Source organism: Ruditapes philippinarum, unplaced genomic scaffold (assembly GCF_026571515.1).
Source record: "Ruditapes philippinarum isolate M1 unplaced genomic scaffold, ASM2657151v2 ctg2241_1_1_1_1, whole genome shotgun sequence".
In the NCBI taxonomy this organism is placed as follows: Eukaryota; Metazoa; Mollusca; class Bivalvia; order Venerida; family Veneridae; genus Ruditapes; species Ruditapes philippinarum.
The window spans coordinates 60,903-73,749 of record NW_026866859.1 but is presented as its reverse complement, the minus strand read 5'-3'; the positions used below and the strand labels follow the sequence as shown (position 1 = coordinate 73,749).

Here is a 12,847-nt window from a genome sequence, read left to right as displayed (position 1 = left end):
CACTCTTTGAGACATTCTACCATAAGACGTTGTATCTGAATAATCTCGTCATTCCTGTATAATATTTTATACCCATGTCTTCTAAGAACTACAATATGCCTTATGCCTTATTCAAATACATGATATCCTTTGAGACCAAATCCACAAAATTAGGTTGGGAGACAAACCACAAATACTCCATTTTAATAACATTAGATAACTTGCAATTTATGTTCACTAGCATAAAGATTTCACATGTACAAAAAAGATTTTTCTCTAAAGCTTCCTGTTTTTCATATTCTTTTTTCTCTCAAACTATTTGGTTTCTTTTATGTTTTCTTTGAGGTCACGTTTACAAAGCCAGCAAAAAACTCGAGATAAGACATGTGGATGAAGAAAAATTGTGTATCTTCCTGGTGTTGGGGTCAAAGCAGTTGCTTTTTCATTTAAAGATACCAAATTGTAGTAGCTTCTTGACATCAAATACAGATAGCCCCCTTCTCTCCAGAAGATGGTTGTCGCCCAATATGTTTCTTATCGAGCCGGATGTCAAAACGTCAAATGCAGCAGCACCCATTAGAAATAAAACTCGTTTGTTGTTTCTAAATCTAGGATATATTTGCAAATTTTCTGGCAAAAATATGTTTTTATCCCCGTTTGCATCATTTCGAACGTCATCTCCGTCAACTTTTTGATTTGACCAACCACACATGATATTCAAAATCTGACAGTAAGTTTCACTTACAGATTTTCCAAGTTCCATATCATTACAATATAACCACAGTATTTGTTGCAAAAGCAACGGTGTTTTCTCTATGTGACCAATTTCCTTTGTTTTCATAATTCTAATGAATTCATTGTAAGACTTTTGAGTTGAGGCTGTTTGGGAAATATATTGTTCGATGAATGATTTCAGTAAGCTACAAGATAAACCTAATAAATATGATTTGAGATCAATTTCTGAGTTTTTTAAATTAAGAATTCCTTTTGCTGATGGTCTAGATAATGTAATGACTGTTGCATCTTTAGCTTTGTCTCCGTTTGGTATCCCGTAGCTAACATGTGGTTTACGCACAACATCTGTAGGAGGCGTCCATTCATCCAAGCTATCAATAATGATAAGACAACGCATTGAGTCTTCCTGAAATATTCTGTCAACCAAATCCTTATCTGAGGTGAGATCTCTTGTTAATTCTTTAATCATATCAACAGTGACGTCAGTCTTTAACACTGACATATATTGTAGTTGGATAAAGAAAAGAAATTCATACTGTCCCATCTGATAGACATCATCAAACTCATTTGCCATATTTATGTCACTCGAATTGGTTTCTGATCTTTCTAGATTATTCTCATTGCCAGCCGATTCATTTGTTCTACCACTTACAGCATTACACCAGTTTTCAATCATCATTTTGCAGAAAGTACTCTTTCCTGTTCCAACATCTCCTAATATATATATCTTTTTATTTCGCTGCCCCTTTGTTTGAAAGATGTCATGATATCTTTGTATATATCTTTTCCCTGGCTTCTCTGTCGTATTTTTATCAATATTCACACATTTTTCTTCCTCCATGACTTCTATCTCGGGGGTCACATATACATCTTTAATGTTAATGGTATCTTGTTGTTGCTTCAAAGGTGAAAGTGATGTCTTCACAAAATGTTTCTTGTAATATTTAACAAGTTGGGCTTGTAACTCTGTGAAAAAGTAAAATCTTCCTAGATAGTGCAGACAATATAAGATCGTAGGTTATTGGCAGTTATTTTTAAGTGTAGTTTAGATAATTGTCAATATATAACGAGACTTTGTCAACTATTCGTTTTTATGACACAAATGCTTTAAATGCTAAACTCAAAGTAGTTTGTAGTTAATTCAATGGAAGTCTCATTAATGTATATTTTGGGTTATACAATATGGGCCTGGATGTTTTCGAGTATATCAGTATTAAGAAATGGTAAGCAGATTTACTTTCAAAATGTTTCTTTTATCATATTATTTCAATTATTAAATGTTAAAATAAAACGTACTAAATCATTTTCATTTTTTCTTTTCTGTTTATATGAAAATGTAACATATTACAGATTTTGTACACAATTAAATTCCTCTTTTATATTATTGTTTCAATAATTTATTTACTTCTCAAACTATGACAAGGTTTTATGTATAATTGCTGTTTGTCCTTACAAAGATATCAATCGAAAAAATACAGTTGCTACATAGTTTAGGTTAATTAATAATTCCTTGAAATTTTGATGGAAATTTACATATACGCTGAAAAGCAATATTATTGATGAAGGTTAAAAGGTAGAAACGTACATTCCAAAACAAATCTTATCTAAAGGGAAAATATATTGTTTAAACTTGTGTTTAACTACTCCAAAATATGGCTAATAATTGTATGAAATGTTTACCTTGTTTCCCTTTGACGTAATCTAAATGCCTCTTGTATATATCACGTTTACTGTCTAGTTCTCTAACTGTGCCTTCTAGTGACGTCACTCGCTGAAAGCAACATAAGACAAACCTGTCATTTTAGATTATAGATAAGATCATATTAATTTCAATAAAGACAATAAATGTAATATATGTATTTTTAACAAAATATTAAGATACTATTACAGGCAACGTGTTTACACGACAAGTTACGCTTTATAAATAATTTAATAATAATGATAATAATAATAGCTAATAACATGGTTCTACCAAAAATGGTTATTTAAATAGTGGTTAATTAAACAAAATGGTCATAATGGCTCAAACCTGCTCACCTAAGTAACATAATTTCAAGTGTGTAAACTAACATAAACATGTATTACGAAACGATTGTTCATGTGAATAGCTTTTTGTTCACTTGTTGTTGATATTAACTTTTCCTTTTACAGATATTTTCGCTTCAAAAAGTTTTCAAAAAGACAAATGATATGGCAAACAAAGTAATGATCTGGACGATTTTTTTTCTAGCCAGTAAAAGAAATTAAAGTGGAAAAGACAATGCAAATAATCCTGTCTCAAAACTTTGATATCAAACTTATTAATGGGTAGTAATCTTTTTTCTTTTCTTTTTTTGTAAATTAAGTTATTATTGAATATATAGGAAATAGAACTACTATCATCCGGAATGAAAATTGTAAATGCACTAATAATAAGAGTCTGAGACATGCATTAGCTGATCACAAACACTTTGACAGTGGTCATATGAGGGCAAGATAGAAATGTATAACGTAAGTGATATCATAAGAAAATGGTATACTTCTGTCACAGCAGAAACATCTGATTTCAAGACAGAAACGTCTGATTCCACTTTTCCGATTCTTTTACAAAGGTCTGTTGTTAATTCCTCCACCTTTTCAAGCATGTTTGTTTCAATGTTTTGTACTCTTTCATTTAAATCCTTTACTTCTTCAATCATTTGTTTCAATTCCTCTGCCTTTTGGGTTACACACATTATTGCCTCTTTACATACATCTACCTCATGGTTGGTTGTTATTACAAATTTGCTTTCCTTCAACTGACAACAAACAAAAAATAATTATAACAAAAACTAAAGCCATCAATAAGGGTATTCATAAGTTATGACAAATATGTAGAAAAAATAGCCAAATTTGAATAAAGCCTGTTGATAATCATGTTACATATATGTAAAAAAAATTAAATTACATTAGTAACACTGACTCTTTATCCAACACAATTCTCTTTAAAAAGCTTGCTTTAATATTTAGTGACTGTATCCTTTATTTCAGGGAACCAAAGGCAATCCAATCCTGTGTCTCCATAAAAGCTTGCTGTATACCAAAATAATATAGTTAGAGAGAAAAACAGAATCCCTAAAGAAAGTCCAACACCAGGCCAATTTGAAAAAATGTTCAGGCTCGGTGAGAGCCTGTTATGGACGGTCTGGAAAGGGAAAGAAATTTTCCGTCCACGCCCCTACACCGGCTTAAGCCAGAAATTCAAAATTTTAACACGAAAATGGTGAAATTTAGAATTAAGACACATCCGCAGATGTGTTCATACGGCGGTTATCATGGAACCTTCAATGTGACACAGTAGTGCCATTCCATGGAAAGCGGCGTATGGTCTGATTTTGCCCTAAACGAGAAAACAATGAGCGAAACTAAATAAAATGTAATTTTGAAAAGGTGATCTGAGGTTATGAAGCCTGCATATCACAGATAAGACGTCAAAAGACAAATTTAAAAATCAGGCAACATATCCTAAGGGTGATTATACAGTATTCAAGTAGGAATACTGGAACCACCCAAGTTGAAAATGGCCAAATAGGAGAAACTAAAAGAAACCACAAAACATGTATACACAACACAAATGTCCTGCTGAACGATCTACAAGGATCGAAAATATAACATCATTGATTAAATGTAAAACCCAATTTTGAATACAATATCTCTTTTTAAGGGGAAAAAAATTGCTATAAAACCCTTGGGCAGTTATACATAGCCCCTGTCATTTTTAAAAAAAATTTTGAAATTTATTTACAAATTGTGATTTTTGACTCAATACATATTTTTAAAAAAACCTTAAAAATTATATAACAAAAAAAATTTTTCGAAAAAAAAAATTTAGAAAGGGGGCAGGGGACAGCAGCATTCTTGTTTTTGTCCAAAAAAAGTATGCATTATTATTATTTTTGGGGCCCAAATAAAAAAAAAAAAATTAAAAAGACATAATCAAAGTTTATGTTTTCGTTCAAAATATGTGTTTTTACATATATAAATTTAAAAATTTAAAAAGTTATAAAGTTGTTTTTTTCGCCAATAAAAAAAAAGGGAAACAAAAAGCAAATTTTTTGTTTTTAACAAAAAATCATCCAAAATGCTTGCTTGGAAAGGAATATGGTAGTATTTTGTCTTAAAGCAAATGGCGCATACAGTAAATCATAGTTATACGTTTAAAAGCCCTCCTTTAAAAGCAGCACAATATTTTTTTTTCCGGAACGTATTCTGTTTAGGTACAGTATTCATGTGTGTTAAATACCAGATGCATTTTATGTTAAAAACTAAGAATCTACCATAAGATAATGGAAACAATATAATTTTACCGATCATATTTTTTTTTAAATCATAAGATATACCTTTAAACAGTTTTAAGAAAACATATACATTAATTTTTATTTTAAAACAAATTATATAATCGTGTTACGAAAGAAAGGCCATATGAACATATCATAAGGCAACATTATTTACCTGTTTTAGTTTGTTGACAGCTTCCAGAGCTTCAGGTCTTCCTCTGAGTTCTTTTGGGTCTTCCAAAAATTTTTCAACGATTTTCATTTTAATTGGCATTCTCCCAAATTTTTCCCCTTTTCTTCATTTTTCCATGGTACCGGAAGGGAAAAATAATTTTGTTTCTTTTTCTCTTACCTGGGAAATTTTCTTTAAAGAGTCGTTATGTTTAATACCCGGGAAAATTTTTGATCCCTGGGAACATTTAGAACAGAAAAAATTAAACAAAAACTTGCAACTCATTTCCCTGAGCCTGTAAAATGAGGAATAATAAAAAAAGGGGCAAAAACCCCCACGCCCCCCTAGTACCCTATTCCCGGGCCCTTGTCCCGTACTAAATTTTTTAAAAAATATTTTAAAAATTTCACAACATTAAAATAGAACAAAAATTTAGAAATCTAATTATTTTTTTTTTTATTCAATTATATTACATGTATTTGTTAGTAAAATTTTAAGGCAAATTTTACAAACAGACAGTTTTTCTCTTTCGTGATATTTTTTTACTTACGATTACTTACTACCTTGATAAAAATATTTTGTCCAGCCATGGAGCATGCTAAATGAGAATGAAGACTGGTGTTATTAATGAAGACATGGAGTAATCCAGATATGTCTATATCAGCTGCCCTTTTCTTGTCTGAATATCCAGGAGCATTGATGAAACATTTGGCGACCTCCCATGGCTTCTGTACACCATTCTGTATATCTGTATTTGCCCAGTTTGGTGTTGGCGGGTGGATCCATGGCTTTTTAATATTTCTTCCATAATGAAATCACATACTTTAAGACGACATTTTTTCTTCTTCTTTGAGTGCAAAACAATTACACTTACGCTGACCCCAATAAGCATTCATATTACCTGCAGAATTTGTTATGCATGCATGAATTGGTCGCAACGCTCAATGATGCATTGATTACAGATGGTACCTGGTGTGAAATTAATAGAACTTAATATTCTGCTTTGTTCTTGTTTAACAACATCATCAGCAAAACCGTCTAGACCTTGTTTTAGGTATTTGTATGCAAGCCCACCTTTAACCCAGTTTCTGTACTTCTTCTTCTCTATCTCACTCTGGTGACTCATTGTTTGGTTATGGCACTTAATCAGTTTACGAGTATTTCCTGTTATCTAGCTTTTGTTTTCGATGTTCTCTACCAAAATATGCATAAAAATAACAGTTAATAAATCACTCAAGATATAATAACTTTTTAAGACAAAGAAGGAACATTTTACCAAGGTTAAATAATTTGTTGGACATTATATTTATACGAGACCCATACTTGTCACAAATAAGTGAAACAAGAGGATCATTACGACCCTTTATATCACTCATCTGATTATTAGGGGTCTAAATGACTAGTATAATGTAATATTATAAACAGACATAATATGTCTTAATCTGAAACTGATTATTACAAAGTCCATATCTGCATCTGAATTAGTGCATATGATAATGTTACTGGTTTCTTTTGCTGAGGAAAGTCAATAGTTACTATACAAAATCAATGGTTACTATGGAAGTCACTCATTGCTTTGAAAGCCAATGGTAGATTCAGTCCCTAATATAGAAAATCAAGGGTTGATATGGAAGTCACAGGTTACTTTGCAAAGTCAATGCGTGCTATGGAAGTCACTGGTTGTCATGTAAAGGCACAAGTTGCCATGAAAAAACAATGGTTATAATGGCACGCAGGTTTTGCTATTAAAATCAGTTCGATTGAAACAGAAATTTTGCTATGCATAGTAAATGGTATATTATGGAAACCACTGTTTGCTATGATAACTCAATGTTTGCTATGAATTTACTGGTTGTTAAGAAAAGTCAATAGTTGCTTTGGTAGTCACTGTTTGCTATGGAAACTCAGTGCGCGATTTGGGCGTCACTGATTAAAAAATCCACTCGTTGCTATGGAAACCACTGGTTGTTAAAGAAGGCCAATGCTCGTGAAAGTAATAGCTTGCTTTGTTAATTCAATGGCAGCTATTGAAGTCATTTGTTGCTAATTGAAGCAACGCATACTTTTTCTATCTAATTCCAATGATGGATTGCTATAAAATGTTATTAGTTGTTTGTACAGTTAATGGTTGTTTTTGAAAGTCAATGATTGCTATGGATATTGGGTATGAAAAATTAAAAGTTGTTATGAAAGTAACTGGCTGCTATCAAAGTCACTGGCTGCTTTGGAAGTAAATAGTTGCTATGGAAGTCACTCGTTTGTAAGAAAAGTCAACGTTTGCTATGGTAATCACTGATTGCTATTGTAGCACTGGTTGATGTGAAATTGCTTTGGTTGATTTGGAACATCAATTTGCTCTGTCAGTCATTGGTCGCTATGGAAAATGAATGTATGAATCGTAGTTACTTGTTGCTACGAAACGTTTATTAAAATTGAAGCAACAGGTTGCTATAGAAGTTAAAAGTTGCTATTGGTACCACCAGTTGCTATTATAATCACCGGATGTTGTTAAAGTAAATTGTCGCTACATTTATAAGTCATGCGTAATCAAGGACAAGTCAATGGTTGATAAAAATTCCATAGTTGCAATGGAAAGTTTATTATTGTTATGTATATTGGCCGGTAGCGTCCATTTTGAAGTCGCGAGAAATTTTACCAGTTATGTTCAACTTTTAAATCCACGATATTTTATGTTGGAATTATATCAAATTTCGCGGCTGGTAGAAATTTTTGAGTTTTTCAGTCACACTTCTGTCGTAAAAAGTTAAATAGTTAAATAAAGGTTATAGGTTATGGTCATATTAGACTGATTTGATATCCGGATTTTGTCATACGTATTTCCTGATTCCAAATATAGATCAAATCTGTAAATAAAATTATGAAAGGAAATTTATACAAATATATAAATAATTTTGTTTTGACGATCACTGTCAATTAAGGCCAACGTTTTATTGAATGATTTAATATCTGGATTTTGTCATATAAGGGTTATTTTGTCCAAGCATAAATTAATCTAAACTAACTTCTATAACTTGACCTTGACTATCAAGGTCATTTAAATGGTCTAGGTCAAATTTATTACTCAACATCTCATTGTTAAGTGTTCGTTTGCCTAGTATAGCTCAAATTCATTAACAAATACATCTATAGCCAAACTTTATCTTTAGCGCAAAGGTAAAATAAAAGTAAAGTTCAATTAAATCTTCTTTATTGTTTTATCCAAAGTTTTGTTGTTCCACTTCATGCATTACTTACAAAGTTACAGCCATTTATAGCAAAATTGGGAAATAACAATAATTGAACTTCAAGTTAAGTTATAGGTGAAGTCAAAATAAGCTTCATCTCCTTAAAAACATTTTCCTAAATGCAGCTGTGTTTAAATAATGAGAAAATTCATTCATAAAAAAAACACAAAAAAATGTTATAGTCAATTATAGAAAAAATATATCACAGTTCTATATTTTTATCTTTAATGTCATTGTGAAGGTCATAGTCATACAATTTACTTGAAGGTCGACAAGACAAAAAGTGTTTAACTGTGAAAACAATTATTTCGTTAATAACAATAATAATATAATAATAATATCCAAATATAGAAAATATCATGTAAAATTCATACATTTGACTTTGTAGGTCAATTTCTTTTATGAGTCAAGGTCAAGTTGGTCTACATGCAGGTCTTGTTCAAAGGATTGTTGTGTCCAAGTAAGAAGACACCCCATTAAGAAATATAAAACAAATGACCATTGTAAATGTTTATGGGACGTGAATGGGAACGGGATGTAGAAATAGCCAAACAATAAAAAGCCATTAAATAAAGTATGTTTGTGTAAAAATAACTCTGTAACTAGTGAAATTGACTCTAGATAAGCATAACTTCGTCCAATGTAAAAACCCAACAGTCATATATGGAAGACATCATTAATTAAAGGATGTAAGAACAAAAATTTCAGGTGAAAATAACAGGTAGCACATCTATTATCAGTTACAGAACCAACGTTGGTATCTATCTACCAAATATGAAAGACGTGAATAGAAAAGGAAGTTGCAAGGAGAAACTTAGAAAGGTGCGACTAACTACAGAGGTACAGAACTAATGATGAACTCTAAAAATAAAAAATAGCAACTATAATGTCTTTAAACCAATTAAAACTTGTATAAAACGAGCCCGACAACCCGGAATCTATTAACATTTTTTGTGTTCCAAGAGGAGTTAGTTAATTGTTTGTTTGGTTGGGTTGTTTCGTTTGACATCGCATCAACACAGTAAATGTCATATGACGACGTTTCAGTTTAACTAGTGGAGGTAGACTTCAGGTGCCCCTCCCTGCGTTATTGTAGGCACGAATGGGTAGAACCACCGACGTTCAGTAATCAAGCCAGAGAGCGTCCACGCTTGAAATACTCCAAAATCCCTTGCGGGATTCGAATCCACAGCAATGAGGGTCAAGTGGTTTAAGATCAACGACCTTAGCCATTCAGCAGCTGATTCCCATTAAGTAATTATACTAGATAACTGTAATTTCTAAAGGACCTCCGAAATCGAAAATGTATCAAAATTTTTGAATTGATTATGTGATTTTCGGTCCGAACTCGTGAAATTATGACTCTTCGTTGAGACTACCGGCTTTTATATTTTTGGTCACTTTGCCAACTGTAATAATATCTGTTCACAACAAAGATAAGAAGAACACAAAATTGTAGGTTATAAGCTAAGTTCCGATTAGATTTATTGATTGAGATCCATTATACTATTTTGTGATTATTTGCAAATATAAAGTTAATTTTGTAAACCATTACTCATTGACTGTATCGAACATAAAAATGAAACATTTATAATTATTGTATATAAAATAAGTTCATATACCTCTCCATGTTAATGTTCCGCACAGACACCAAATATTGACATGCGCACTTCGATTTTCATATACATAAATCGTCATGTTACAGGTAATTCATTTTGGCCATTTGTAGTTTTAAAGGTACTTCATCTTATCTTGACAATGTCATACACATTCATTTAACTATTTAACAATGGTTAGGAGTTCTGATGCGTTGGACTGGACCTCTGGGGACGTAGGCCAGAGTGGATAATTTGTAGTTTGCATCAAAATGACAAACTGGGTGTTAAACAGCCTATAAACACCGTTCATTTCGATATTATTCCGATTCAAGATAACATGGCAAAATAAAGCAGATTACTTATGCTATTTTTCAAGCGGAGAATACTTTCTGGAACCTTCTGTCGCTAAAGTGAAAAAGAAACGAAATACAATGTAATAAAATTATGAAAAATCGAATATATCTTTTTTTCAAAAATGATTTTTACAATCATTACTTCAACAATAAAGATTATATGACGTCATTCTGGCGCCTTTAGTGCATGTTTATTTTAAAACTCTGTTAATACATTTGTTAAATGTGCAAATTGTCATTTTCTTTATCTTCATAGATATACATCCTGATACATAAGTATTTACACTGTATTTTTGAAGTTTGCATGAAGTCTATCCGACTTTACATCGAAACATTTAAAAAAGATTAAGCGTTTTGACATGAATTTGAATTTTCAAAATACTCATAACTTTTGGTTAATAATTTTATATGGCCGTCTCTCGCTGCAATTCTCATTTAGTTTTATTGTGATTTATGCTTCCGAGGGATTTTTTTCCCAGACTAAAAATGTAAAAATGTAAAATACAAGATTAATATCCTTTAAGCACTTTAAAATATTGATGTGTACACTTCAGTGGAATCATAGAAAATGAACAATAGATATATCTGATTATGTATAAAGTTACCTTAAGCGAGATTAATGTAAGTTCAAAATCTGTATACATATTTAACTTAAGTTTTTTCAATTAAAAAAATAATATACTTATTTTATTGGCATGTTTTCTGTTTCATGTGTTCATTTTTTTATTTTAATTGTACTTTAAACTGACGATATGTTAAAATTTAATGTGTTACCTTTTTACTAGCACAGTTTTAAAAAGAAAAATAAAGATATATAAATAAAATAAGATAAATAAAAAGAGATGTATAAGGGTTCTCCCGTGACAGATGGGCGGGCGACACCACGGCAGTTCATACGGCGAATTTCCAGCTTCACTGTGGAGGAAAACCTTAAGTGCCCTCCGATGCATTATTCCAGGCACGAATGTGTACCCGAGTAGAACCTCCGACGATGCGTACGTTACCTGTATAGTTTCAATACGGAATAAACCAAAATCATTTACGGGATTCGAATCCGCAGTGGTGAGGGGTAAGTATTTAAAGTCAAGAACCTTAACCACTTGCAATAAGTTTTTGGCCGGAGCCTAGCTTTTACATGCATGGAGGGATGATGTAGACGAATGATTTGTATTCGTACGTACGTTTTTACAACTTTGTATTATACCGACGATTTGAACGATTCTCAAAGAAAAAATTCTTAAATACTTGTGTTATTTTGCAATTTTGACTACCCAATAAATGAAATTAAAATCTTAACTACAGTATAATTGACTTATCGGTCTCACTACAGCAAAATTTAAAATGGAAATTGCAACCCATGTCACCTATATATATTGTAAATTAATGTTCTATATCAATAACAGGGTAAGGAGCGACGGTCCGTTTACGTAAACAATCTTTTTGTCTAATTAGTAACGCAAGATATAATGCTAATCGTGTGAAATCTTAAACTCAAAAATGTAACTATATCTTAGGGCAAAAATATTTCATGATGATCAACTATTTAGTTTTATACATAAAACGTTATTAGACATTATCTTACGAAAATCAATAACCCTACCTATTTTGATTATAATGTTCCTTTGATGAAAAACATATTTTTTACCGTTTGTACATATATGGTATATAGATATCATGGTGTGTCGAATATGCATTTTTAATATTGTGTGGATCTTGTTATTGTTTTTATTTGTAAAGGAACATCCTTGTACAGTACGGAAAATGCCCCCTCCACACACATACACACGCGCGGTATTTACATCTGAATTCACAGACTAATATGAACAATCAATTATTATTAACGGCGCTATTTCTATAACATAAACTTATCTTTCTCATTTTTCAATCTTAAAGGAAGGAAGAACTAGATTTGTTGAAACTCACTAGGACGTGCTTCACGCGCAGATATGTTAATATTAGGTCAGAGGTAAACGAGGTTACTTGTAGCAGACGACAAAAAACAGTATGCATTAAGGAAACAAGGAGCAAAGTTTAATTACAAAATGGCAAATATTTTATTCTTCATTATACATTTTATGTCAACCATAATTTTAAATATAAGTCTTGCTTGCTTTAATTGTTTCTCCGTCTTCTGTAATTTCATAATGCTCCCCGTCCATTCGGAGTAGTCCATATGCTTATGTTGCATAATAAGAACATTGTATATCGATTTTAGCTTGGACAACATTTTAAAGGGAAGTAACGCCATTCTACGTATAGTGTATTCAATGTTTAATTGCTCAGTCAGTTATAGCTCGTTTTAAAGTTAATATTTAACGATTAAAAGAGCATTAGTGAGCGACCAAGGGTTTTTTATTGTTTAGTTGTGTTGAATGAAATTTCACACTGGGGAACATGAGAAATGAAGGATGATTCACCATTAGCAGCTTTTATGCGTACGATTTTGTTTCTGAATTTTTTTCTTAGCTAT

General features: G+C 31.6%; 1 protein-coding gene across 1 annotated transcript; it reads right to left on the bottom strand.

The window, feature by feature from the left end:
* Positions 1-421: 421 nt before the first annotated feature.
* On the bottom strand, positions 422-5,283 carry LOC132734021 (uncharacterized). Its single transcript, XM_060720723.1, has 4 exons — positions 5,185-5,283; positions 3,234-3,491; positions 2,395-2,485; positions 422-1,680 (listed from the first exon to the last, which is right to left on the bottom strand). Exons 1-4 carry the CDS (start codon positions 5,281-5,283, stop codon positions 422-424), a joined length of 1,707 nt encoding a protein of 568 aa, XP_060576706.1.
* Positions 5,284-12,847: the final 7,564 nt, after the last annotated feature.

What these genes read in the sequence shown, in the direction of transcription:
- LOC132734021 (XM_060720723.1), bottom strand. Translation starts at nt 5,283, where the DNA reads ATGCCAATTAAAATGAAAATCGTTGAAAAATTTTTGGAAGACCCAAAA. An exon ending in CTGTCAACAAACTAAAACAG is followed by an intron (nt 3,492 to 5,184) that starts GTAAATAATGTT and finishes GTTTGTTGTCAG; the next exon opens with TTGAAGGAAAGCAAATTTGT. An exon ending in ATGTTTCTGCTGTGACAGAA is followed by an intron (nt 2,486 to 3,233) that starts GTATACCATTTT and finishes TGTTGCTTTCAG; the next exon opens with CGAGTGACGTCACTAGAAGG.